Raw genomic sequence first — 26206 nt, forward strand, 5'->3', positions numbered from 1 at the left:
CACAGCAATAATACAGCTCTGAGGGTAGAGCATGCTGCAAGAAATGATTCACGGAAACATCAACAAATTTCAAGTGCTGTTGCTCCTGTTCCTTCTCCCCACTTAAAACTATTACATTATGCAGACATACTATAGGAGGCATTGTTGCCTCTAGAGTTGATGGAAAAGAAACAATGGGCAATGTAATGACATTTAAGTATTCAACTATTCAGTCTGGCAAGAGGAAAATCATGTGAACACACGACAAGACAATGAAACACAAACACACCGGAGGCTCCACAGTTATACAGTGTGAAAGGGCCAAGAGGTAGTTGTTTGCATCCTGACTTCTGTGTTCCTGTGGGGCTCTGGACTGCAGCGGGAGGTAATGGATCCCTGCAGGGTCAGACTTAAGCAACTGTCCTAGCTCGACTTCTTCCTTCTGCTGGAGCACTGAGCCCTCCCTAGAGACAAGTAGGGAGAGACAGTGAAAAGTATAACAAATAGCAAATGAGGAGGGTCAGAGAGAAAAAGAGGCCAGTAGAAGGACAAAGATCTACAAGACAGAAAGAATGTGATGGGTACCCGAGCTCATTTCTGGCAACACATGCTCTAATAAATACATTTTGTGCTCATGCATAAATACCTCAATAAGCTCAGGTCCTCTTCTTGTTGGCTGGGCCACACAGTCCAGCAGTACTGAAGAGGGATGCCACTATGGTTGGTGAGGGACACTGTGCGTGTACTGATCAGGGAGACATAAGTATTCTCCATCCAGATGGAGTCAGGTTCAAGGTGGATGTTCAGTTCCTCACAAGACCCATGCAGGCTAATGTACACATCTTCACCTGAGTAGAAGATATCATGGTGCTTATGACCTAGTAACTGGTTACCACAGGGTAACATAAGTGGTGGAGAATAGGTATCAAGAGACCTTTTTTGTCTATTTTTGTTTTCATTAGTCATTTGTAAAAATATGGAGGAATACTGTCGGGATTTAAGTGAAATTTAACAGGGTTACTCTTGTCTAATTGAAAGACAACAGGAGATTCCTAAATACCAGATTCTGGCAGTATACTGTAGAACATAGGTGTCAAACTCTGGCCCACGGGCCAAATTTGGCCCGCAGCCTACTTACATTTGGCCCGCAAAGCCATACCAAATTACTATCAGAGCTGGCCTACTGGTATTATACAGCTAATATATATATTGTTTAGTATTAAGCTTTGCTTGTTCCATATTCAGTTTTTCAGCAAAACGTCTTTGAGTCCATAAGAAAAGATTCATTCTTATATCTGGAGGAATAAATATATTTCAATAAATATTAACGTTAGCCCGCGACTTTGTTCCAGTTTTGAATTTTGGCCCACTGTGTATTTGAGTTTGACACCCCTGCTGTAGAATATTTAGCTGATTTAGAGTTTAGAAATGTGTTATCATAGAATGTAGAACTATTGTAGAGACACTGACACTGCCCTTAAATAATAAAGGCTGACTCTGTCGTGAACTTAGGAGTAGATTGTACCCCTCCCCCACTTGAGCTGTGAAAGTAAAACAGAGAAGAGTTAATGCTGAGTGGAAATTCCCCAGAGGATGTTTTAGGGTGGGGGTCTCAACATTGTAACTGGATACCTGTGGTCTGGAAGTGAGAGGGGTTTGATGACCTCTAGGGAGTTACCTACACCCACAGTGTTTTAACTGTCACACACACACATCCACACGCACACTCACTCATGTGCACACAGTCACACACGAGCACTCATATAGGCACGCGGGAACGCGCACATGTAGGCATTCATGTGCTCGTGCACATAGACACAGACAGAGTTTGCAGCACACCGTAGGGGGGGTTTTATGATGGGGTTGTTTCTATAAAGCTGGCTGTAACTAACAAAGGGGTGAAGATTTTTGCAGAGGGACCCACCGGCCTCGTCTTCCCTTCTAGAAGTGCATGCTTAAATGAAGATGAATAAAGATGAATAAAGATTTTGCGAAAATGACTACTGAGTCCGGTGCCATCTCTGGATGCTCGAGGAATAAAAAGAACCGGGGTAAAACTGATTTCCTAACAATACCAAAGCCACTAAGATGTAACATGTACTATGAGAAGAAATCAGGGAGAAGAGAAAACAACCCCTCTGAGATAGCCATACCAAGCAGGAAATGTGATATAATACAGCCATTATGAGCTGAATTTTCATTCCCTAAAGACTGGCTATATTCTCTTTCATCACCTACAGTATGTCACCTTTGACTTCACTGGCCCCCTAACCAACAAACACATACGCACCGCTCTCGCAAGCCCCTTATCAGTGTGTATTTATCTGTTACATCTTGAAGAGTCTTCAACACAAGTCTCATTGGTGTCACAATTTTGTTTTCTCACCAGTATGGTAGTGCAGCAACAGATCCTGCCTGTGGTTTCCTGTATTCATTGGGTGGAAAACCACAGTCACCTGCATACTCTCGCCAACATCAAGTGACCCAAACTCAGGTCTCACTGAAAAAGGCCTGCAATAATAGGTTACTGTTTTAGAAACTGACAGAGGAAAAGCAAACTTTTAACTAGACCCAACAATAAGTACTGTAAAGTCTAGTTAAAGGTATACCCAAGACTCCATTATGTAATTTTTGATAAGTAGGTAAAAAATGTTTTCTGTTCACTTATGATTCTGAATTTTTTTCTTAAATGTATTTAACTGAGCTTTTCAGATCAGTTTTCACAAGCTGAACTTTAAACATAACTATTCACTGGGTACAAGAATGACTGTTTTACTCTCACCTCTCTGTGTGGAGCCTGAATTTGGCTTTGCTGTTTCCTACATTACAAACAAGTTGAGTCTTCTCAGTTGAAGCTTTCACAGGACACATGGGCAAGTCAAGCTTGTCTCGAAAGTCAAGAATGGCACGTGGCCCAATGGCCCGGATTGGAATCTCAAACTTTTCCCTCTCTGTCACACAAACCAGTCTATGGTGGTAGTCCTGTGTAGACAAGGAGAAAAGCCTGTTGCAACCACACAAACTCTATAAACTCAATATACTTTATTATATCAGTTGTTAAATAATTTTGTGCCACTGAATTTGGGCACACAAGCAGTTCAATTTTATCCAGTTTGATTCTTACACTGAATTTTTATAGCGCCAATTCACAACAACAGTCACCTCAAGGCAGCAAAGACCCTACAGTAATATAGAGACATATATACCACAGATACAATGAGGCTCAGGAAGTGGCAGCCATCTGACGCTGCAGGTTTGGGGTGAGAGAAACAAGCTGTTTATTCCATTAGCTGCTCAGTTATTCAAATGTAAATAACAAACAAACCAAAAATATCATACTTGAGTCCTAACCCTTAAAACAATAAAAAAAAAAGATTCTTTCCTTAATAAACATGAACCAATAATAAAAAAACATTTTTTAAATTATATATGTGACAAAATCAGAAGGTTATTTGTTGAAATAATTAAACATTAAGGAAAATGTATACAAATCAAGTATATTCTCTTGATTGATTTCATATTGTATTTACGTACCAAAATTACACAGAAAATTTACGTGTAATTAATTTAGTTAAATTCAACATTTAGGACAAATTTTTTTTAGTGGATTCTGATTCTAACTGAGACTTCATGAAACATTTATGCAGAAAGTCTGGTAAAGGCTATACAAGATCATATGAGGTTATCCTCATCCTATATGTGGTTATTGTGACTTTGTGTTTTGTTCTCTCAGTCTAGGCTTCTTTGTTTTTGTGCTGCAAAGTCCAATCAAATGCAAACGTCTCTTGTACCTTGTTTTCGTGTGGGGTGAAGAAGACTGTGAAAGTGGCAGACATTCCTGGTGCAACGTTGCTGCGTGCATCACTTGAAGGCAAAACACTGAAATACACGGAGTTCTGCTGCTCCAGCTTCACTTGCCGTGAAACCTGAACAAAAAAATAAACATAAACTGTAGATAAGTGCATAAACCCAGCACAGCAAGAAGGACAAAGGTAGTGATTATTAATCATTGCTTGAAAACGGTATCTTATCATGGTATCTTATTCAGATTTCCTCCAGTCAGCAATGACCTTTTCTTCACACTCCCCACATTTTCTCTTTTTCAAATAGTCATGCTGCGGCGGTGTTGTTTCACAAATATTTCTGATTCAAATATAGGCTTGACAGTCATGCTGATTTCAAAATTATTTGATCTTCATTACTCTTATTAATTAATATACCTTGTCATTGTTGAGAAGCAGCAATGGTAACTTGTAGGTCTGTCCAGGAGAGAAATTCTGGAAGACCAACTCAGAAGGGTAGGGCTGAAAAAGCGGCTGATCTATATCTGGAAAAGAACCCTAGCCAAACACACATACAGAGACAATGCTTTAGATTTCAAATTCGCCTCATACTTTGCACTAAATACGTATTGAACAGTGCATTTGCTTTGCTGGTTTGTGATAATATTTGTAAATATTTAAACAAGCTTTTTATTCATATTGATGTAATGATCAGCAGTAAAAAGAAAACATGTTTTTCCTAATTAACAGTGAAAAGATGGACACACAGTATGATGCCAATAATATTAATCATCTCTTTTTTATGCAGTCCTAGCTTTTGTGCAGATGCAATTTTAAAATATACAATCAATTATGGGGAGAAAATATAATGTGGCGACAACTCTACAAATGATGAGCGTGAAAAATCACCAGACTGGTGATCAGGCAAATGTGCTGTGATTGAGTCAAATTCCTGATTATTTCAACCGCGGCCTTTCTACAGTTCTTCACCTGAAGGGTCTGAGCTGTTTCTGCAGCACAAGAGTCTCTACATATTACTAGGCAATAGGCTAGGCAGGAGTAAGTGATATCAAAGAAAATATTTAAAAATAAGAACTCCCTTTCAATTTGCACCTTTTACGGTAGACTGTTGCCACTGTTATTGTTGGTTCCCAGTTAATGTTATACTGTATCACTGTGTGTAATAGGAAGAAAGTTTTTTAAACTAGTGTGATATCACAGAATTATAGCTGGCATTTACTTTGTGATGTGGAGCGGCGCTCAGGTCAAGCAACTCCAGGATGCGAGGTGGGTGCACCTCAGCTGTGTTACTCAGGCGCTCCTCTGTGGACTGCAACATCTCCTGGGAGAAAACTGATGGAGTCACCTGCAAACACACAGCAACACAGGCCTATTTACGGTCTCCTAATCAGCAGTAATGAGGCGCTGAGCTGTAGGCTATTGCTCTTGAAACAGCTCAGCTTACAGCTCTAATGCTTGCATATACATAAACTCAAATAATGTTCATTTTGTGCATCATTTTTTGGGTATTGTATTTTCTACATAATCCTCTGTCATTGGTGCACCTAAAGCAAAAAAACAACTAATTGCACTTAGTCTCTCTGAAGGAAAATGATTTTAGCTTAATTCTAAATCTAAATGAATAACATAACTGCAAAACTGCTTATGCAATATTTATGCTTTTATCATTAATAATTATAATAATTATTATTAATTTTATTATGCAGTTAGAGAGATAAATGCCACAAGATTGTAAAAACGAGCATCTGCAGCAGATAGAATATTTTTTACAATTTGATTTGATTATCTGTCATTACCTATCTTATATTTCTGAACATGTTATTTTCCATATCTAATGAGGGAGCTTTTATTTTGGAAATCTGACTATTTAAAATCTTGATGGATTCCAATATCTAAACGGAAACAAAGCAAACTGGTGGCTTCTCGTAACAAACTAAGTCTTTTAGTTTCAAAATATCACAGATTGAAGTCTTTATAAAATCTAAAGACTATCTGGATGCACTTATTTTGAAAATATTAAATATTTTAGAGCATGAGATGAAATGACAACTAATGCAGAGTAGAAAATGTTAATCCCTCCACTGCATCCCTGAACATTGTACCTAGTTTCTGTCAAGTGTGTAACAGCGCAGCTCACACTGATGATGAGCCTATTTTTTTCTTTTTAACAATCTTACCAAATAAGTAAGCAAGTATGGACTTCAATATTCCACATTCTGACCTGAGAAAATTGTAAGTGAAGTGGAAGAGAGCTAAAATGGTTAGGCTGAGGTCAATGCAACAAAACACTGTAGTCATGTAATTCATTTTGTTCCCTATGAGAAGCCAAAGTGATTATTAGGACAACGTGTCATTTTAAGCATTATTTAAAAAAGAATGGGACAGCGTGCAAGAAGTAGGTCACAAGAAAATAGAATGCTGTTTATTTGTCAGAAAATCCCACTTCTGACATCTGCTGTAACATCTTCATTTCCTTGTCACCTCAAAGCTGTCATATGGCTATATTTCACAACATAACTTGCAAGCAGCTTCAAAATTACAGAGATAAAAGGAAAAAAATGCAAGTTAGAACCTCACCCTCCTTGTTTTCCCCTCCTTCACACGCTTATTGTTGCATAGCAGGGATGCCTTTTTCTTCACCTGAGTGATGCTCATTCTGAATATGTTGTATGGCAAAATCACCTGCAAGAATGGAAACAGAAGAACACAAGAGAACACATGGAGTCATAAACTAGACATCCATTTTTTATGTTTCAGTTATCATATCAGGTTCAGAAGTAGCATTAGGGTGTGTCTTTAACAACTGAAATCTATATGCTGTATTATCATTATTATTATTATTAATCCTTTATTTATCCAGGTAAAAAATCTCATTGAGATTAAAAATCTCATTTCCAAGAGAGACCTGGCAAACAGTGGACATGGTATACCATGTCCACTTCAGTTTATGTCATACATACTTATGGTACAGTAATTTGAAGATTTAGATTCAATTTCAGAAATCAAGTGCTTTCTCAGCATGGCCGCATGACTGTTTAATGAAATATGGGTTTTTTGAATCAGTAAAAGGAAATTTGTCATTGATGTGACCGTAGAAACATTTGATTAACCAAAAAGAAGAAAAAAATGGGGTGTATATATATATATATATATATATATATATATATATATATATATATATATATATATATATATATATATATATATATATATATTAAAGAGAGAGAGAGAGAGAGAGAGACCACGACATCACATTTATTCAGAAATCTTTGTGTTAGCTGGTAAGTTTAAGAAACCCCTAGACGGAGTGCAGTGCTCCGTGTGAATAAGAACATTTTGGAGCACTGACGAAGAAAAGGAGCATAAACAGTCTCTAAAGCCTAGCTGTTTTATTCGTGTTTGCATTGTTTTTATGCTAACAGTTGTACTGTTCGCTGAGTTTTGCACTTCATTATATTCTCACTCTCTTAAGCACTTCACAATACTTAAACCGTGGATCCCGTAGTTGTACATACAGTATAGGCTGTAAGAACTCTATGCGTTCACTTTAACGTTAATAATGGATCGTTTAACAGACTGCACAAACAAGCATCTTAATAAGAACTCACCGTTGTGTCGAAGAACTTTTTACCTTACATCAAGCCCTCTGTCAGCCAGTTACCAGCGCGCAAGTCAGTGTTGTCTTGGTTCGTTGTCGTGGCAACACACTTACCAACGTCTCAGTATAGGGTCTGCTGATTGGCTCGAGCTGTGACAGACAAAAAGCAGGCTTTCTCATACATGGTTGTTTTTGAATACAACAACTATCACGTAAGTTTGTAAAAGCAAGTAAAATGACTAATTGATTAAAAAGTGATTATATTTAATTGTTGTTATTCAGCATTATTATGAGCTTTATTTATATGTTACTCAAAGTCTCCATAGTTGTAAAGTTTTTGAATCAGTCACAGTGCATATATATGTTTTCACTTTTCTCTTTCCAGGAAGGGAGAAAAGCATATAACTAAGAAAAAACTGACAAAAATGATCAAACACCAGAGTTTTGCAAGTACCTCACAACTAATATTCCAACTTTGTTTGTTGGTTCTGATAGTTGGATTTGCTTAAAAGTACTAAGATGGTAAAAAGTCCGTTTTTACAGCAAACAAAACAGTTGTAAGTAAATGTAAGTAATTTGTAAGTAATAGTTCCTAAATTATTACGATTATTACTTAATGCTTACTCCCACAGTCCAAAGACATGCAGTTAGTGGGGATAGGATAATTGACAGGCATGTGCAGGGGGGGGGGGGGGGCGGAAGGGGCTTGAGCACCCGCCCCTTTCCTGATGGGTGCCCAAAGTGCCCTTTTGTTGAGGCAATTATTTTTTTATATGTGTGTGTGCGTGCGGAGTCCTGCCCCTCAACAATAATATTTAACTATTAATCACAGTTTTGCTAAATAAAAGGATCTGGCTTGTATTAGTCACATGATCACATTTAACCAATGATCGCCCTTGACGGCAGAACGCGCTGGTTACGAGCCGGGAACGAGCTCACAAAGAGCACGCGCATTTTTTGCGGTCCGGAGCTGTAGGAGAAACACAAGTTAACTCAGAGACACAGACTGATGCGACAAAACCAGTAAGTAGGTGTACAGTGTACACTGTAGAGTGTAGCACACAGGAGTATTAGCTTATTACGTACACGTTGGTAAGCTGTCTTGTTGCAACTGACGAACTAAAACAAACGAGCGTGCTGTGTGTGCAACAGCGTGACAAACATCACCTGTCCTTTTATTAACTGCACAAGTAGTGCTGGTCACAGCTGCTGGCTACCTGTGTAAGGCTGTCATGGGTCTGTAGCTCTGTCCACCGTTTTAGGGAACATATTTAGTTTTAAAGTATTTAGAACATATTTAGTTTTAAAGTAAGTTTCCGGGCTTTTCCTGCCTTTCTGGAGGGATTATATTTCACTAAAAAACGATCTAATATGCATGTCCACATAATAATGATTATAATTATAATATTAAAAAAAACACGCTGTATTTTAAAGAACATACATTAAGAAACAGATTATATTAGATTTATATTTTAAATAAGACAAAATGCTGATTTTACAGCAGCAAAATTATTGTATCTCTACAGTTTAAAAACGTAATAAGCTTTCTCCCTGCACAGAGTGGATAGTGAAACAAATGGAATCATCATAAATACATTATTTCATATTTATTACTTTTTCCCCCTCATTGCTTTATTATTTTAGCTCTAGTAATAAATAATAAGGGTAGGATTCTGGATCAGCACCATGATGGAAACTTGTGCCCACAGTATATACAGTATTCTGAAGAAGGTCTAAAATGTCACTGTGTGTGCATGTGTGTGTTTTATGTATATGGATTTTTAAATTATTACTCATGATATATCATTGTCCAGACATGGCTGGTAAGGACATGAGGAGGAAACAGTAGGAGCTGTGTGAGGCTACTAAAGGTAGTGGATCCCTCAGCAGCTGGATTACAAAGAGCACAGGTAACATTAACACATGTACCAGTTGTTGGAGAGGTATTCCAGTATAAACAAAAATAATAAGCACAACTGAAATGTTTTGCTTCTATAACATTTTTCTGTCATCATTTTATTATAGATTAAGTGTAAGAGTTGTTAAGTGTGGATAATTAAATAATAGTTTATTGCAATAGCAAGTTGTGCCTTGTTCTCAGATGGACAGCAAGTGGAGAGTGATATATGAAATGATGGGATGGAAGGAAGAAGAGAAGCAAAGAGTGATTCACAGTCTAGTTTATTTCTCAGTTTTTGTTGCCTTATGGTTCCAAGCGCTGTCACCAATCTTTGCATTTTGTTATTATCTCATGACACTTGTTTAATCAGTTACCATCTCTCCTATGGACTTTTTAATGTTTACAGTCTCAGATCAGCACAGCCCTGCCCTCCAGCACTATCAGCAGCAGGAGCAGCAGCAACACCTTAACAGCAACATTGTACCCATCAGGTAAAACATAGGCTACGTTTGCTTTGCCTTGTTGCCCATATTCGATTCTTGATGAATGTGTGTTGTTGTTATTCAGCCTGGCTCAATGTGCCCCTTTTTAGCTTTGAGCACTCGCCCCTTTAAACGTTTCTGCATGGCCCTGATAATTGATTAATCTAAATTGCTCATAGGTGTGAATGTGGGAGTGAATGTGAGAGCAATTGGTTGTCTATGGCTGTGTCCCTCCGTGTTAGCCCTGCGACAGACTGGCCACCTGTCCAGGGTGTACCCCGCCTCTCACTCTAAGACAGCTGGGATAGGCTCCAGTAGAGCAGGGCGATATGACCAAAAATATTTATCACGATATACATTTGAAGATTTGCGATAACGATATAACTGACGGTATAATTGACACTAGACAAAATACTTTACAACTCCACAACTTTACTAGTGCAAAAAACCCCATTAATGCATTTTCACTTAAACAAGCAGCTGTTTTTTATGTGTATTAAAGTTATATAAAATTTTTACGGTGCAAATTCCTTGCTGACAGTTTAACCAAAAGGCATTTCCAGTAGAAATTGGCCGACATATCCTCAGCATAACCATGTATAATATCCACAACTTAAAAAGAGGTTATACACACACAATACGGTAATATTATGTTGAAACACAGTACGTATCACTCCGCGAGGCTCCTGCCTAATATAGCCGTAATGCTCCGGCAATCCATCAAGTGGTGCGGGTTCGTAGCTTGGCAAAGTCGCACTAAAACATTTGACAGATTTTCGAGTGCCGTGTACCACATAAAATCGTTTCGAGGTCAGTAAACACAACCAGAATTCATACATAAGGCACACGGGATTATAAGGGGCACTGTCGATTTTCAGAAAAAAATCAAAGGATTGATTTTAAGTGTGCTGTATTTTCCAAACAACACAGTAATAATGACAGCCCGCTAGCATGCTCTACCAAAAATAGTGCTTTGTTGTGTATCTGACAGACGAAAGCTAAACCAGTTCCACACCACTGAAGTTGCAGCATTTTTACAAACCAATTCTGGTACATCCGTTTCATTTAACGATCCGCGTTCGCTCTTCTCATTCTGCATCGCCGCCATGTGCGTATGTAAACGTAGGCACTGCGCATGCGCGTTTTACCCATATTCTATCGCGATATTTCATTTTCCTATCGTTACCCAAAATTACACCGGTATTACCGTGAACGGTATGATATAACCCAGCCCTAGGCTCCAGCACCTGCATCCTCCAGCATCCTGAAAAGGATAAGCAGAAACAAATGGATGGATGAATGGATGGGTGGATGGATTACTTAATAATGTAAATATTAAGATGAGATTATGCCCTTTGTAGGGGGCCCCAAGGATGCCCAAATTTCGTTATGTTAATATTAGCGAACATAGGCTAGATTGCTAGATATTGAAATCTATTTTAGCTTTCTGAGCCATATTGCTTCTTGCCATCCAAGGAGTTAATATACTTTGTGAATTCAGTTTGTTAAAGTTTCCTATTAATTGTTTATCTACAGTACATTTATTGACAGTGTGTTGAAGCACAGAACCAAACAGAATAAATTATGTTTAATTCCTTTTTTTCCAATCTTGGACATATTTGTTTAAAGAAGAAAAAGTGAGTACAAGTCAAATGAAAGAGTCGATATTTAATTAGAATTTTTTTTTTAAATTGATCTGAATCAGTTTATATCTTTTATCTGTTGTAAATTCTTTTTAATTGGTACAATTACCTTTGCAATGGCAGCACAAGGACAGAGAGAGAAAAAACATTCTTAATGAATACAGTATGTTTGTGTAATTGTCAGTGCAAAGAAAGAAGAATGAGGAAGGAGAGGGATAGAGAGAAAGTGTCCAAGACCAAGAAGAACCAGGTGTGAAACAATAACCATTTAGCCAAAACAAAAAAAGAAAAAGAAAAGCTTTTCTTTTTTTCATTTTTAAAGAATACATAAATTCTGGGTATTCTACAGGAAAGGAAACACAACTTGTGGCATAAATAATTTCAAGTACCTCCTTAATGGGAGCCATGGTTTGTTTGTTTTTTCTCTCACTCTCTCTCTCTCTTTTTTTCGCTTTTCGCCGCACATAAGCCTTCTGTTTGCGCTGAGCAGATGGGGAGGGGCAGTAGTTACACTCGCAGTAGCACAGGAACAGAGCAGGAGGGAGAGGGAGAGTGAGAGTGAGAGCCAGGGACAACAATAAGAGACAACATCGTCACATTAGAAAGGTACAGTAAAGAAAATGAGTGACACCACGAAAAGAAGCAAAATGTGGAACCATTTCAATTTTGTTGACAATACATAGGCAGCGTGTAGAGTCTGCTAGAAAAGGATATCATACAGAGCCGGCTCCATAAACAACCTGCACAGGCACCTGAGAACTCTCCAACCATCAGTGCAATGGGAAGATAAAACACAGTCAGTTGAGTGTGATATTAATGGTGCTAGTGTGTCTACTACAACTGTTGCTGTTGCTGCATCTACAGCATCTTGCAGTATACCACCACAACCACCTAAACCAACCCAGAGCTCTATTAGACAGTTTTTGCAGAAGTCTGTGATGCCAGCAAAACAGAACCCAATTGATAAAGACCTGGCAAAAATGATTGCACTTGATTTCCAACTATTTTCAGTTGTGGATGATAAAGAATTCAGAAAGTTTATTCACTGAATCCTATGTATGCAATTCTAGGCAGGAAAACACTGTCCCAAAAAATCATCCCAGGCCTACATGAAAATATGTTTTGCATATTTTAATTTATATTTTATTGTGTTGTGGTTTGCCGTGTTTTGTTTTGTTTCGTTTCACTTTAAATTTGTGTAAAAGGAAAACATTTAAAATTTAAATAGTTAAAAGTTGAATTATAAATAGTTGTTTTTTGTATTTTATAATTTATTTTTTACATTAGTAAAATTAGTATTACTAATACATTAGTATTAGTAAGTGAATAAATAAAAGCATATAATAATAATAATAATAATAATAATAATAATAATAATAGTCAAAGGAGCTTGCAAATAAAAGCGTCTGGACTTCTTTAAGTTACTTGAAGACGTTTCACCTCTCATCCGAGAAGCTTCTTCAGTTCTAAGGTCAAATGGTGGAGAGTCCCAGATATATCCCTAGTGGGAGTTTCCCCCCACAGAGGGACAAAAGGACCCCCTGATGATCCTCTAATCGCCTGAGCCAAGGTGTGAAATTGGGTGTGGGTCTCAATCAGCCAGAGTTTCGAGTGAGTTCATTGTGAAACCTGGCCCCACCTTATCATGCGAATTCCTGAGGTCAGATGGCCCAGGATGTGAGTGGGCGTTAAGGCGTCTGGGAAGGGATCTCAAAACTGGATTATAGATGGCAGAGAGTTGGTGTCGTAAACCACCGCCTCTGTTCAAAGATGGTCGCTCACAGTGGACATAGATGGCTTCTTTCACTCCTCTTTCAAACCATCTGTCCTCTCTGTCCAAAATGTGAACATTGCCATCCTCGAAAGAGTGTCCTTTATCCTTAAGATGCAGATGGACGAATCATTCCAATTCACAAGGTCCTGAATCAATTCGATCCACGATTCAATTCAATTCGATTCAATTCGATTCGATTCAATTCGATTTGAATTTGGGAAATTTTGCCTCAGACAGTCAGAAATATTATAATTCAGATCAGTACATTTACATATTTTGTATCTATAAAAAGGAAGCTGACACTCGCAAGACTTTATCAAAGGTGTGAGCATCACAGCAGATGCCTTTGTGTCAAAGTAGCTGAAGGTAAAACACAGAAAAACATGAAGGTGATTTTCCTGGCATCGGATTTTATAAAAATATTCTGCAGTACATCAAAAACGAAAAAAAAAACCATTAATAAACATATGAACATTACCTCTGGTTTTATTAGAGACACAGCTAAGCGTTTTGCATTTTGTATAATTTTAAAAAGTTTCAATTTGTTCAGAATCCTATTGAACGGCAGAAATTAGGTTTTCTTTTCGGAAGTAAGTAAAAGGGAAAAAAAACAGCGGCCGACAGTCTTTAAATAATAGTAGTCTTGTGTGTAACAAGCAAGCACAGATTTCGGGGATAGACTGGAAACTGTTCTTGAAGTACACTGAGAAAGAGTGAGACAGAGAGAGAGAGCTGTGCATGAAGTGTAGTGGAAGCAAAACAGCAAAAGTCAGAGTGAATTCATGACGATGTTTATGTGAGGCGTAGTTTGGATCTTCTTTTGCTGCTGGTTCAGTCAATATTGTTTGGAGAGAGATAAAACCTGCAGCTTCAGAATCAGCGCAAAAAGGGCGTAAACACAAAGCGCGGACCCGCGGATCAGAATCAGCGAGCTGTCGGCTTTCAGCCCCGACCGTGTCCGTGCCATCGGTGAGAAAGGCGACATCTCACTGATTCTGATGCGTTTTGTGTTTACGTCTTTGTGCAGAAGCCGTGTACCTGCTCTCATTTACTGTTTTAAATGTTTGGTGGTTGTCAAAATTTTGTGACGTTTCACCTGAGATTCTGGAATTTTGGGCAAAATACATTTATATAAAAAAAAAAAATCAATTCAGGATTTTAATGAATCAATATCACTTTATTCAAGCCAGAATCGATTTTAATCGATGAATCGATTATTAAAACCCACCCCTATTATATACCATCTAGCCCAACTTCAGTAATCCTACAAACGTCACTATTATGTAGTTTTCTCTCTCATTCATGTTGGAAGTGATAGCAGAGCTGTACATTTTATTTTTTCTCCAGAAATCTCTCAGTCAGAACATGATGTATCATGTTAAGGTAACTAGCGAAAACAGCGAGCTAACTATCTACTAACTTCCTGCTAACTTCTAACTCCGTTTAATTTAATAAATTCTGTTTTCATGGATGCCTGGATGTTAAACTTAATTGATACACCTGGTAAAGCAGCAACACTGATCATTTTATTAAAGATGAAAGAATTTACACAGTGTTTGTTTGGGACCTGACGCGGACGGAGTTTTGGACCCAGATTACTATGAGCCACGAGGCTCCTGACTACGGTAGCCATAACGCTCAGACAATTCATCAAGCGGTGCAGCTTCGTAGCTTAGCAAAGTCCTACTAAAACATTTTTTGACAGATTTTTGAGCGCCGTGTACCACATAAAATCAGCTCAAGGTCAGTAAACACAGCCAGAATTCATAGATAAGGCGCATTGCCGATTTTTGAGAAAATTAAAGGATGTTAAGTGCGCCTCATAGTGCGGAAAATACGGTACTGCTGCATGGGCTGGGCTGTAGTTACATCGTAAGGGTTTAAAAACTGAGCTTTAAAATGAATAGCGGTAATGAAAACCGAGAGAGGCCGACAGTGATCACTGACTATTTGTAGGGGCTTTTGGAGATTAAATATAACAAGATACAAAGCATTAAAATATGTTAAAAACACAAAAGCCGGATTTGTCACGTCATCACTTAAAGACCGGTGTTGTGCCAAAAAGAGATTTTCTGCCAAAAATTGATTTCCGGTATTTGCCAAAAACTGATTGCTTGTATTTACACTGCTATAAATAACTTGTTGGTCTATAATATGTGAAACATATGTCACATGTATCCTTCATGAATGATATCACGTCATCTTGAGCAACAAATAACATTCCTGTAACAAGGTAGAAGCCGCAATCAGTTTTTGGCAGTGACTTTTGTGTATCCTTTATTTATGCAGTTAAAAAAAATTATTGTTGACTTTAAAAATGTCTCTTTTAAGAGTAATCTGGCCAAGAGCACAGCTTAAATTGCAACAAATGCAAAAATAGTTCTGTAAACATATTTTAAGTGGACAATATGGAGCTGATTGATTATAATGTAAGTACAATAACACAGTTACAAAGATACTTGAGAAACAGGTAATTTTTTTTACATTTTATATATAACACCTTTGTAATACCTGTTCACCAAAGTCTATTTAGCAGCATACGTAACGATATTACACATAAAAAACACACGAAAACATTGGAAATCACTTTTTGCCAGGCAATCACTTTTTGGCACAACACCGGATTGCCAATGTACATGTACAACAAAATTGTGGGTGCTCCACACCAGCTGGGCTGGAATAAAGTATAAATAGTAAGACAACAGGAATAAATAACAAACATATACAATCAAGAGGGATATAGTATACCAAAAAAAAAATAGAAAAGGCACACATTGCAGAACAGGTTGGGGTACGCAGGGGCCCCTAGTGAGAACAGGAAGGCTACACGGAAGGTAACTAACAGTGCCCAAAAAATAATTGGCCATCACAAGTTTCAGTGGTAGCATAGCTGCAAAACCACATATTCAATAGGTTACTTCCTCTGATTCTAAAAAAAAGTATAACTGAAACCTTTGAGGCTTTTTACATTTTACATGTTCTGCACTGCAGAGCTCTCATAAATGATCAACATCCTTTCATGCAATGGAGGAAATTTATGTCAATCTGAAACATGACAACCCAACACATTCAACAAATCGCACAGGTAAGAAAGAAGTGGCAGAAACTGGAAAAAGCAGAGGTGTTTTAACTGTTGCACATTTTATTAGGTTCTCTATTTTGTTTATTTTTCCTTTCTTTTCAGGTCAAAGGAGCTCTAAGAGCAGTTTGTATTTGGTTATTATTCTGTCTCTAAGCCTGCTGAGTGTTTTCCTGTTGGCTGGACTTATTACTCTTGGTTTCCTCTGTGAGTTGTGTTGGTCATTGATATCAGTTCTAATGATCACAAGCTTCTCTTTTTCTTAATGAGTGAGGAGAGAGACCTAAATGCAAATGTTTCTGCAGTGAGTCACAGGCTTTCTTCCATGACTGAGGAGAGAGACCTGCTTCAAGCCAATCTCACTGAAAAGACTAAAGAATTTGAGGGACTGCATTTTTTGTTCAACCAAAGTGAGTCATTGTATGATATGTTGTGTGTTTTTAAAAAAACTTACAAACACACATAAACCTTTTTTTTTTTTAAAAAAGAAAGAAAACAAGAAAAAAGAATCCACAACAAGTAGATCTAGTCTTATATTTTGTTTTGCTTCCCCATTATTTAGATTTAGTTCAGATGTATTTTCGGTGTTGCTTTTCATATTTTGGCTGTAGTAACATATTGATCTCCCACTTTGCTTTAGACAAGAAGAAAAATTATTTCTGATCAAATATACATAAACGTGTCACTTTAAAGACATTAGTTAGGCTTAGAAATTAGCCACAGCCTTTTGGTGTGCTTCATCACTTAAACAGCACTACAAAGAGGCAGGAGAATTATCTTCCAAGTATGCAGGCATTATATTTGTGGGCAGTCTCATTTGGCAAATGAAAAAGCACATCAGTGATCAACTATATCTGGTCCAGCTTTCATCAACAAAGTGATCACACAAACAAACAAAGTACAGTGTGTTAAACAGACATCAAATAAGCATTGTTATAAAGTTCCTAAAAGATCATTCACCAACTTGCTGGAAAATTACTTGTTGGTAATTTCTTCCAGATAAAAAATGTCCTGCGGGATGGACCAGGTTCAACCATAGCTGCTATCTCCTGTCTGAAAGCTCTGGTTCCTGGGATGCAGCCGTAAAGGACTGCAGAGACAGAGGAACATATCTGGTGGTTATTGACTTCCCTGAAGAACAGGTACAGTTTTTATGTATGTGTGAGCTGTTGTTTTGTAAATGAATATTGAAGTTAATACTCCTATTATTTTATGTAGATAGCTTTGCCCAGTATTCAATAGAAATTAAGCATTTCTATCAACCTTTCAGTCTTCAACTTAGCACATATCTACACAGGAAACCCTGACACAACTATAATTGTATCTTAGTGTAAAAAAAAAAAAAAAATTATATTTCTATTGAATGAAACCCTTAAAAATCACTTTTCCCCTCCTGGCCACTTATGCCTCAGTTCTTTCCACAACTTAGACACTCACATTACTTACACTATCATGACACTTACATATAGGGCCTTGGGGGTGGGCACTAGGGTTGGGCCATATCATACCGTTCACGGTAATACCGGTATAATGTTGGGCAACGATAAGAAAATTAAATGGTGCTGGTGCCCACCTCTCAATTTTACCACTGGTGCTAGTGCCCACCTCTCAATTTTACATGTAGACATTGAGGGTTCTCATGCTGACACCAGCTGTAATCTGGCAGAGGATGCCATATTGATGCCATGCCCCTCCCCTGTTTTAAATGTACTTTAGAAAAACACATATCAACACTGGTGCATTGGTGGTTCTCTGTGTCTGGTTGCTTGGGTGTTTACTGGTTCACTCCCGGTGGCTGATTGGCAGGTCCTGGCTCCCCTGGCTTTGTTGGGCCTGTGCTGGGTGTGGGGTCTGTTCTGCCATAGCTGGCTGTAGTATCTGTTAATTTTTAAGGCCAGAGTAACCTGTAAGAACCCTTTGAGTGATATTATAATAATATACATGTTTTCACCTTTACTGTGTAACAAAGGCGGAGCCTGTGGACTCATTGCTGCAGCCTCTGTGGCTTCTGCCTGTGGATGTCCGGGCCTGTGTCATTTCCATGCCTGCTTCATGTCCTGGGGTGCAGGGCTGTGGCTCCCCACACCTACTATTAGATACTTAAATGGAGAAACCTTATGAACACAAGCACACTCACACACAAAGGTGCACACGCAAGTGTTTACACACGTATCCAAACAGGTACTCACAAATGCACACTATCTTGGTCGATCGGCTGCCTCTAAAGATGTATCATTAATATGCCACTCGCCTAGCTTGGGAGTCACCGCACCTAGTGCTCCAATTACCACGGGGACCACCGTTACCTTCACCTTCCACATCCTCTCAAGCTCTTCTCTGAGCCCTTGGTATTTCTCCAGCTTCTCGTGTTCCTTCTTCCTGATATTGCTGTCATTCGGAACCGCTACATTGATCACTACGGCCGTCTTCTTCTGTTTGTCTACCACCACTATGTCCGGTTGGTTAGCCACCACCATTTTGTCCGTCTGTATCTGGAAGTCCCACAGGATCTTAGCTCGGTCATTCTCCACCACCCTTGGGGACATCTCCCATTTTGACCTCGGGACTTCCAGGTTATACTCGGCACAGATGTTCCTGTACACTATGCCGGCCACTTGGTTATGGCGTTCCATGTATGCCTTGCCTGCTAGCATCTTGCACCCTGCTGTTATGTGCTGGATTGTCTCTGGGGCATCTTTACACAGCCTGCACCTGGGGTCTTGCCTGGTGTGATAGACCCCAGCCTCTATGCATCTTGTGCTCAGAGCTTGTTCTTGTGCTGCCATGATTAGTGCCTCTGTGCTGTCTTTCAGTCCAGCTTTGTCCAGCCACTGGTAGGATTTCTGGATATCAGCCACCTCCTCTATCTGCCGGTGGTACATACCGTGCAGGGCCCTGTCCTTCCATGATGGTTCCTCGTCTCCCTCCTCTTTCTTGGGTTTCTGCTGCCTGAGGTATTCACTGAGCACTCGGTCAGTTGGGGCCATCTTCGTGATGTATTCGTGGATGTTCGTTGTCTCATCCTGGACTGTGGTGCTGACACTCACCAGTCCCCAGCCCCCTTCCTTCCGCTTAGCGTACAGCCTCAGGGTGCTGGACTTGGGGTGAAACCCTCCATGCATGGTAAGGAGCTTTCTTGTCTTTATGTCAGTGGCTTCTATCTCCTCCTTTGGCCAGCCTATTACCCCAGCAGGGTACCTGATCACGGGCAGGGCGTACGTATTGATGGCCCGGATCTTGTTCTTACCGTTCAGCTGACTCCTCAGGACTTGCCTGACCCTCTGCAGGTACTTGGTGGTTGCAGCTTTTCTAGCGGCCTCTTCATGGTTCCCATTCGCTTGCGGGATCCCCAGGTACTTGTAACTGTCCTCTATGTTTGCAATATTGCCTTCTGGTAGTTCAATCCCCTCAGTTCTGACTACCTTCCCTCTCTTTGTTACCATCCGACTACACTTCTCCAGTCCGAACGACATTCCAATGTCATTGCTGTATAGCCTGGTAGTGTGGATCAGTGAATCGATGTCTCGTTCACTCTTGGCATACAGCTTGATGTCATCCATGTACAGGAGGTGGCTGACAACTGCTCCATTCCGTAGTCGGTTTCCGTAGCCAGTCTTGTCAATTATCTCACTGAGGGGGTTAAGGCCTATGCAGAACAGCAGTGGGGACAGAGCATCTCCTTGGTAGATCCCGCACTTGATGGTGACTTGTGCTATGGGCTTGAGGTTGGCCTCCAGTGTTGTCCGCCACATCCCCATTGAGTTCCTGATGAAGGCTCTCAGGGTCCTGTTGATCGTATATAGTTCTAGGCATTCCAGGATCCAGCTGTGGGGCATTGAGTCATAGGCCTTCTTGTAATCAATCCAGGCAGTGCACAGGTTGGTCAGTCTGGTCCTGCAGTCTCGGCTGAATGCTTGGTCTGCCAGTAGCTGGTGTTTTGCGCCTCTGGTATTCTTGCCCATCCCTTTCTGTACCCATGTGCCTGTTCATCTTAGCCGCTATGATGCCTGACAGGAGCTTCCATGTAGTACTGAGGCAGGTTATTGGTCGGTAGTTGGAGGGGACCGGTCCCTTCTGGGGGTCCTTGAGGATCAGGACTGCCCGGCCTTCGGTTAGCCATTCCGGGTGTCTCTCGTCAACTAGCAGCTGGTTCATTTGTGCTGCCAGACGCTCGTGGAGTGCAGTCAGCTTCTTCAGCCAGTAGGCGTGAACCATGTCAGGGCCTGGTGCTGTCCAACTCTTCATATTGGAGACCCTTTCTTGGATATCTGCCACTGTGATGGTCACTGGACCCTGTTCGGGGAGGTCGCTGTGGTCTGTCCTCAGATCCACTAGCCACTGAGCATTGCCGTTATGGGTTGTGTCCTTCTCCCATATGCTTTTCCCGTATTGTTCCATCTCCAGCCTTGGTGGTGCTGTTCTCATTAGGGTATCGTCACTGATTTCTAGAATCGATTTGATTCCGATTCACAAGGTCCTGAATCGATTCGATCCACGATTTGATTCGATTCGAAGCGATTCAATTCAATTCGATTCGATTTGAATCTGGGAAATTTTGCCTCAGACAGTCAGAAATATTATAATTTAGATCAGTACATTTACATATTTTTGTATCTATAAAAAGGAAGCTGACACTTTCGAGACTTTATCAAAGGTGTGAGCATCACAGCAGATGCCTTTGTGTCTGCTAGTAGCTGAAGATAAAACACAGAAAAACATGAAGGTGATTTTCCTGGCCTGGGATTTTATAAAAAATATTCTGCAGTACATCAAAAACGAAAGAAAACCATTAATCAACATATGAACATTATTTCTGAAGTTACAGCGGTTTTATTAGAGACACAGCTGAGCTTTTTGCATTTTGTATAATTTTAAAAAGTTTACATTTGTTCAGTATTGAACGGCAGAAATTAAGTTTTCTTTTCGGAAGTATGTAAAAGGGAAAAAAACAGCGGCCGACAGTGCTGTAAACAGAGGTAGACTTGTGTGTAACAAGCAAGCAAATAATGCAGAAAACAGATTTTTAGACGGGAAACTGTCCTTGAAGTAGAGAGAGAGAGAGAGCTGTGCATGAAGTGTGATTTTATCACGGTGGAAGCAAAACAGCAAAAGTAAGAGGGAATCCATGACGATGTTTATGTGAACCGTAGTTTGGATCTTCTTTTGCTGCTGGTTCAGTCAATATTGTTTGGAGAGAGATCAAACTAACAGCTTTAGAATCAGCGCAAAAGGGGCGTAAACACAAAGCGCGGACCCGCCGAAACATCAGAATCAGCGAGCTGTCGGCTTTCAGCCCCAACCGTGTCCGGTTCGGGTGAGAAAGGCGACATCTCACTGATTCTGATCCGCGGGTCCGCGCTTTGTGTTTACGTGTTTGTGCAGAAGCCGTGTACCTGCTCTCATTTACTGTCTTAAAGGTTTGTCAATTTGGTGGTTGTCGAAATTTTGTGACGTTTCACCTGAGATTCTGGCATTTTGGGCAAAATACATTTATATAAAAAAATCGATTCAGGATTTTAATGAATCGATATCACGTTATCCAAGCCAGAATCGATTTTAATCGATGAATCGATTATTAAAACCCACCCCTAGTTCTCATATTGTTCCCCTGCCACTGAGAGTACACCTTGGCTGGTTCCGTGGAGAACAGCTGGTTTATTCTCCTGCCTTCTATCTCTCTGGTGTACCTCCTCAATCGGCTGGCCAAGGCTGTGAGTCGTTGCTTGGCAGTTTCCAAGGCCTCAGGTATGGACAGCTTCCTTAGGCACCTTCCTCATCGCGCCTTTCTGCAACTCCGATAGTTGGCTAACCTCCCTCCGTGCTACTTTGATCTTAGCTTCTAGCCTCCTTCTCCATGGAGGGTACTGCCCCTTGTGGCTGTTCAACTTGTAGCCAAACATCTCACTGATCACTGCTGCCATATTGTAGATCAGCTTGTTAGTGTCGGTAATCGTGGCTGTAGGTATCATCCGTAGTGCTGTATTAACATCATCTAGCAGACCTTGTGAGGGTACTTCACATAATCTTGGTAACCGGCTACGGGGGGGTCCAGGTTTCAAGCTTGGCCATGATCCTATCTTTCAGGTCAGTTCCTCTCGCACTCAACAATCCTTCTCCTATCGCACTTGGGGCTTGGTACCCAATCTCGGGTGGGGGTGATGATATCTCCCCCCTGACCTGGCATCCTGGCATTTTTTTTTATGTTGTACCTCGTCAATCTCTAGCTGTGAGAGCAGTCCCTTCTTTCGAATGTTGGAACACTGAGCTACTAGTTGTTTCGCTGTCATTGTGGATGTTGGGTATCGAAGAATCCATAGGTTCATGTAACCCCTTCCGCCAGGGTTACTTGCGTAGTAGCATTCCAACAACGCCCTGTTTTCATCTCTTGCCCGATAAATCACACAGCAATAGTACATCGAAGATACTGAAGTGGCACATAACCCAGGTAGCTACCACAACTAAAACAAGGTAGTTGCAATAAGCTAACAAAGAATTTACTTCCAGATGTTTCTTTAGGTTGAAGGTGGAGTCTTTTGACGCTGAGAGCAGTTTAGTTGCTGACAAACAGGGTTTGCATTGCACGGTCAGATTTCGCCCATCTCTTTCTTTTCTAAATATGAATGTGTGTCAGAATTTCCAAGTGAGAAATGCATTCCAGCCCGTGCACTGCTGGCTCTGTTGTGCTGGCTCCGGGTCCACCGTGTAATGCCACCAACATTAACAGGACGATTGCATTATGGTCTCTTATTGCATGTTTTGTTTGGGTTTCCAGCAATGTGCAGAATTGCCAAAATTAGAAAGAAGATAGACAGGGGATAGCCTAACATATGAAAGAGGAAAAGACCGCCGTGTAATACATTTATTTCAACAAAGTAACTGTATTCTAATTGTCGCCTTTTTAAATGGTAACTGTAAAGGAATACAGTTACTCATATTTTGTATTTTAAATACGGAACGTGTGTACATGTATTCCATTACTGCCTAACACTGAACATCAACAAACACTTTTAAGAGTCCACTGACATAATACATTAGCACTGATGACCACTCTTGCTTGGGTTTTGATTTTGATGGCCGTGACTTCTTCAATTCAGTTCAGTTCACTTTAATTCAGTTCACTTTAATTCAATTGCTGTCATGACCCTGGGTCATTAAACCCAGCATTTTGTGATTAATATTGGTGTCATCTTATGTTTCGGGTTAATTCTTGTTTTCTTAGTTCCTAGGGTTTTGGTTCTTGTGTTTAGTGTTCTGTTATCCGTACCTGTGTCCTCTCCTGGTGTTCTGTTCATATCTCTGAGTTTGTGTTTGTAAAATTTCCTGTTTTACTTTGAAGGTAAAACAGGAAATCTCGTTATGCCCATTAGTTTTAGCTGTGTCCACCCTGCGTGTCATTTCCTCATTACCTGATGTGTATTTATAGTGTGTTTGCCTCTGCTCGACGTCGCTCCGTCTGTGTTATTCTGTGTATCTCTGCCCTACATTCTCCGTGCTGTTTTCCCGTATTTTGTATGATTTCAGGTTTGTTCACTAGTTTTCCCCAGTTTAGTTTTTTAGTTTTATCCTCACTTCAGTTCATTATCGTTCACTGTAAATAAACTCACTCGCATCACCGCCGTTGTCTGCAACTTGGGTCCTCCTTCACTGCATCACACGACTGCTGCCCCAGCCGTGACAATTACATTTTATTTATATAGCACCAAATCACAACAACAGTTGCCTCAAAGCGCTTTATATTGTACTACAATAATACAGAGATAACCCCAACAGTTATAACTAATATTTTCTTAATATATGAGCTTTTAAGAAAATTTATATTTAGAGCTGAGGAAGAATGTTGCAAGAAACATGTAGCGAGAAAACTCAAAGTTTTAATTATTGCTGGTTTGGCATTTTTAAAAGAGATGCCTGATAAAATTGGAATAAACTACATAGGCTAAAATTGTGGTTCAAGACTAAAATAGCATGTTTTTTCTTCATGTTAAACAGAACTTCCTCTCTACAATCACCACAGAAGTTGTTTGGATTGGTTTGAATGACAAAGAACAGGAGGGAACATGGAAATGGGTAGATGGGACTCCACTAAGTCTGACGTAAGTCTTCACTTTGGTTAAGTTATTACTTTCAGTAAATTTAATCTATTTGATAACCTACACATCAATGCCTCATTGGTGAGTCAACATATTAGTGGGTTGAGCCAAACTACAAGGCCAAATGCTTAAAGCTAAATGATGACTTGTTTTGGCAACCTTAGTCAAAACAAGATATTATATCACACCTGATGTCCTGCTGGGTTTGTCTGCCTGTATACTTTGTAAAGACCTGTTTAACAAATGCTATGTCCTTAAAAGAAAATGGTTGTCATATGAAATTTTCCTATGAAACCCTCCATACCCACACCAAACATCTGAATTTAAACTTGATAAAAAATAAGCTGATGTTATTGTTACTGGCTTGGTAGGTACTGGGCAGATGCTCAACCTGATGATAGTGGTGGAAAAGAAGACTGTGTACATGTCAGAAAAGATGAGAAAAAGTCCTGGAATGATCTTTCCTGTTCAACTTCTCTGAAGTGGATATGTGAAAAAACACCAAACCACTGTACAGTTTCTTAAAGATCATCTATTCATAAATGTTTTTGTGTTTAAGCTTTGATTATAAATCTATATTTTAATTTTGGTTAGTTGTATTCTGTAATGATGAGTTGTAGCTGTATGTATTTTGTTGTAGCTGATGTGCATTTTTCCTTTCAGTGGAGACTGTCAGAGGAGAATATCATTATACAAAACAAGCAGAGCTAAATATAGGTGGTTATGTTTTCTGTTTATTTTTGTATTTTTATTCCAGCTTTGCAGTTCTGAGTTTTGCATTTATTAAAAGAAATCCTGTTTTGATTTCATTGTTATGCCAATAAATTATTTTATTTTGACACTATTATTGAGTCTTTAAAAAATTTTTTTTACTTTATTCTTTCAGTTGTGTCACATTTGTTTCAAATATTGATTTTTATTAGGTAGTTTGAGAGGTAGTTTTATTTCCTGCAGTTTTTCTCTGTTCCTTTCTCCATTTGATTTCTGTGTTATTGAGTGTTTATATTCATGCCTGTGTTACTTCTCGTTTGCATGTTTCCTCTTTTCCATTTGCGTCCTGTATTAGTTTTACTTCTTGATTCTGTTTTCACCTGTTTTTAAGACTGTTCTCATCTGTGTTACTTTCACCAGTGTCTTGTTTCCCTCCTGTTTGTCACTCCCCAGATCAGCCATCAGTGCATACATAGTTCTGGCAGTCTTGGTTGAATAGTCCAAAAAGTTAACTCGTGCCTCCTTTTTAAAAAATTATTGTTCCTTGACATTAGTGGAAACTGTTATGTGGTCAAGGAAAGATGCAAAGGAGTATGTGTCACATATAGATATCTTATATCTGGCCCTTCCATTGATCTATCTACTATCTACTGTTTGTAGTTAAAATATGTGGTGGTATGTATAGTAGAGTGATGAAACCAAATTTAATTCAGGGGAGAGCTACAACAGTGAATGTCTACAGCTATCTGTAAAACATGGTGGAGGCTTTGTCATGAATTGGGGCTACACTTCAGCCAGTGATGTTGAGGAATTTGTCAACACTGAGGGAAGTGTGAACATGGTAAAGTACCGTCAGATTTCTGTCCACCAGGTAATGCCATTTGGAAAGCATTTGACTGGCAACAAGTTATTTTTTTGACAGTGACCCCAAACACACTGTTATTGTAGTAACAGCATGCCATATCAGTCATGATTAGCCTCAGAGCACAATACAGTGTGGGATCATCGTTACAGGCAATAGGAAAATCCTTCAAGTAATCTAAACTATTCCTGAAGACTACTTAAATAAATTACATGAAAGTTTAAGAGAGTTTAGGCTGCTTAAAGAGCAGTCATTGCCATACCAAATGTTACTTTTCAACATCAT

The 26206-nt window shown here is 39.5% G+C and overlaps 2 protein-coding genes across 13 annotated transcripts in view; one reads left to right on the forward strand and one right to left on the reverse strand.

Annotated features, from left to right (window-relative positions):
• Positions 1–7479, reverse strand: part of LOC146556448 (axonemal central pair apparatus protein HYDIN-like) — a 55925-nt gene extending 48446 nt beyond the window's left edge. For both annotated transcript variants that reach the window (XM_085250412.1, XM_085250411.1), the window contains exons 1-9: positions 7391–7479; positions 6360–6464; positions 5002–5127; positions 4200–4319; positions 3771–3905; positions 2762–2961; positions 2366–2490; positions 626–827; positions 269–443 (exon numbers count right to left, since the gene is read on the reverse strand). In XM_085250412.1, coding sequence (XP_085106538.1) covers positions 269–443; positions 626–827; positions 2366–2490; positions 2762–2961; positions 3771–3905; positions 4200–4319; positions 5002–5127; positions 6360–6437 — 1161 coding nt within the window. In that variant the 5' untranslated portion in view covers positions 6438–6464; positions 7391–7479. The remainder of the gene's footprint in view (positions 1–268; positions 444–625; positions 828–2365; positions 2491–2761; positions 2962–3770; positions 3906–4199; positions 4320–5001; positions 5128–6359; positions 6465–7390) is intronic.
• Positions 7480–7545: 66 nt separating this feature from the next.
• Positions 7546–25702, forward strand: LOC146556449 (CD209 antigen-like protein A). 11 transcript variants are annotated; one of them, XM_085250425.1, is made up of 9 exons: positions 7546–7592; positions 9195–9290; positions 9687–9771; positions 11590–11655; positions 16364–16465; positions 16564–16668; positions 17258–17400; positions 24248–24351; positions 24720–25702. In XM_085250425.1, the coding sequence occupies exons 6-9, from the start codon at positions 16584–16586 to the stop codon at positions 24871–24873; spliced, it is 486 nt and encodes a 161-aa protein (XP_085106551.1). In that variant the 5' UTR covers positions 7546–7592; positions 9195–9290; positions 9687–9771; positions 11590–11655; positions 16364–16465; positions 16564–16583; the 3' UTR covers positions 24874–25702. The 11 variants fall into 11 exon arrangements, with proteins under 11 accessions (XP_085106551.1, XP_085106546.1, XP_085106545.1 ...); XM_085250420.1 differs by lacking the exon at positions 11590–11655 and adding an exon at positions 9482–9544 and having other exon boundaries at positions 7555–7592; XM_085250419.1 differs by lacking the exons at positions 7546–7592; positions 11590–11655 and adding exons at positions 8315–8403; positions 9482–9544.
• The last annotated feature ends 504 nt before the right edge of the window (positions 25703–26206 follow it).

This window comes from Mchenga conophoros, linkage group LG16 (genome assembly GCF_057382185.1).
Source record: "Mchenga conophoros isolate Kocher_MC1m ecotype Shallow Benthic linkage group LG16, M_conophoros_male_GT1.1, whole genome shotgun sequence".
Lineage (NCBI taxonomy): Eukaryota > Metazoa > Chordata > Actinopteri > Cichliformes > Cichlidae > Mchenga > Mchenga conophoros.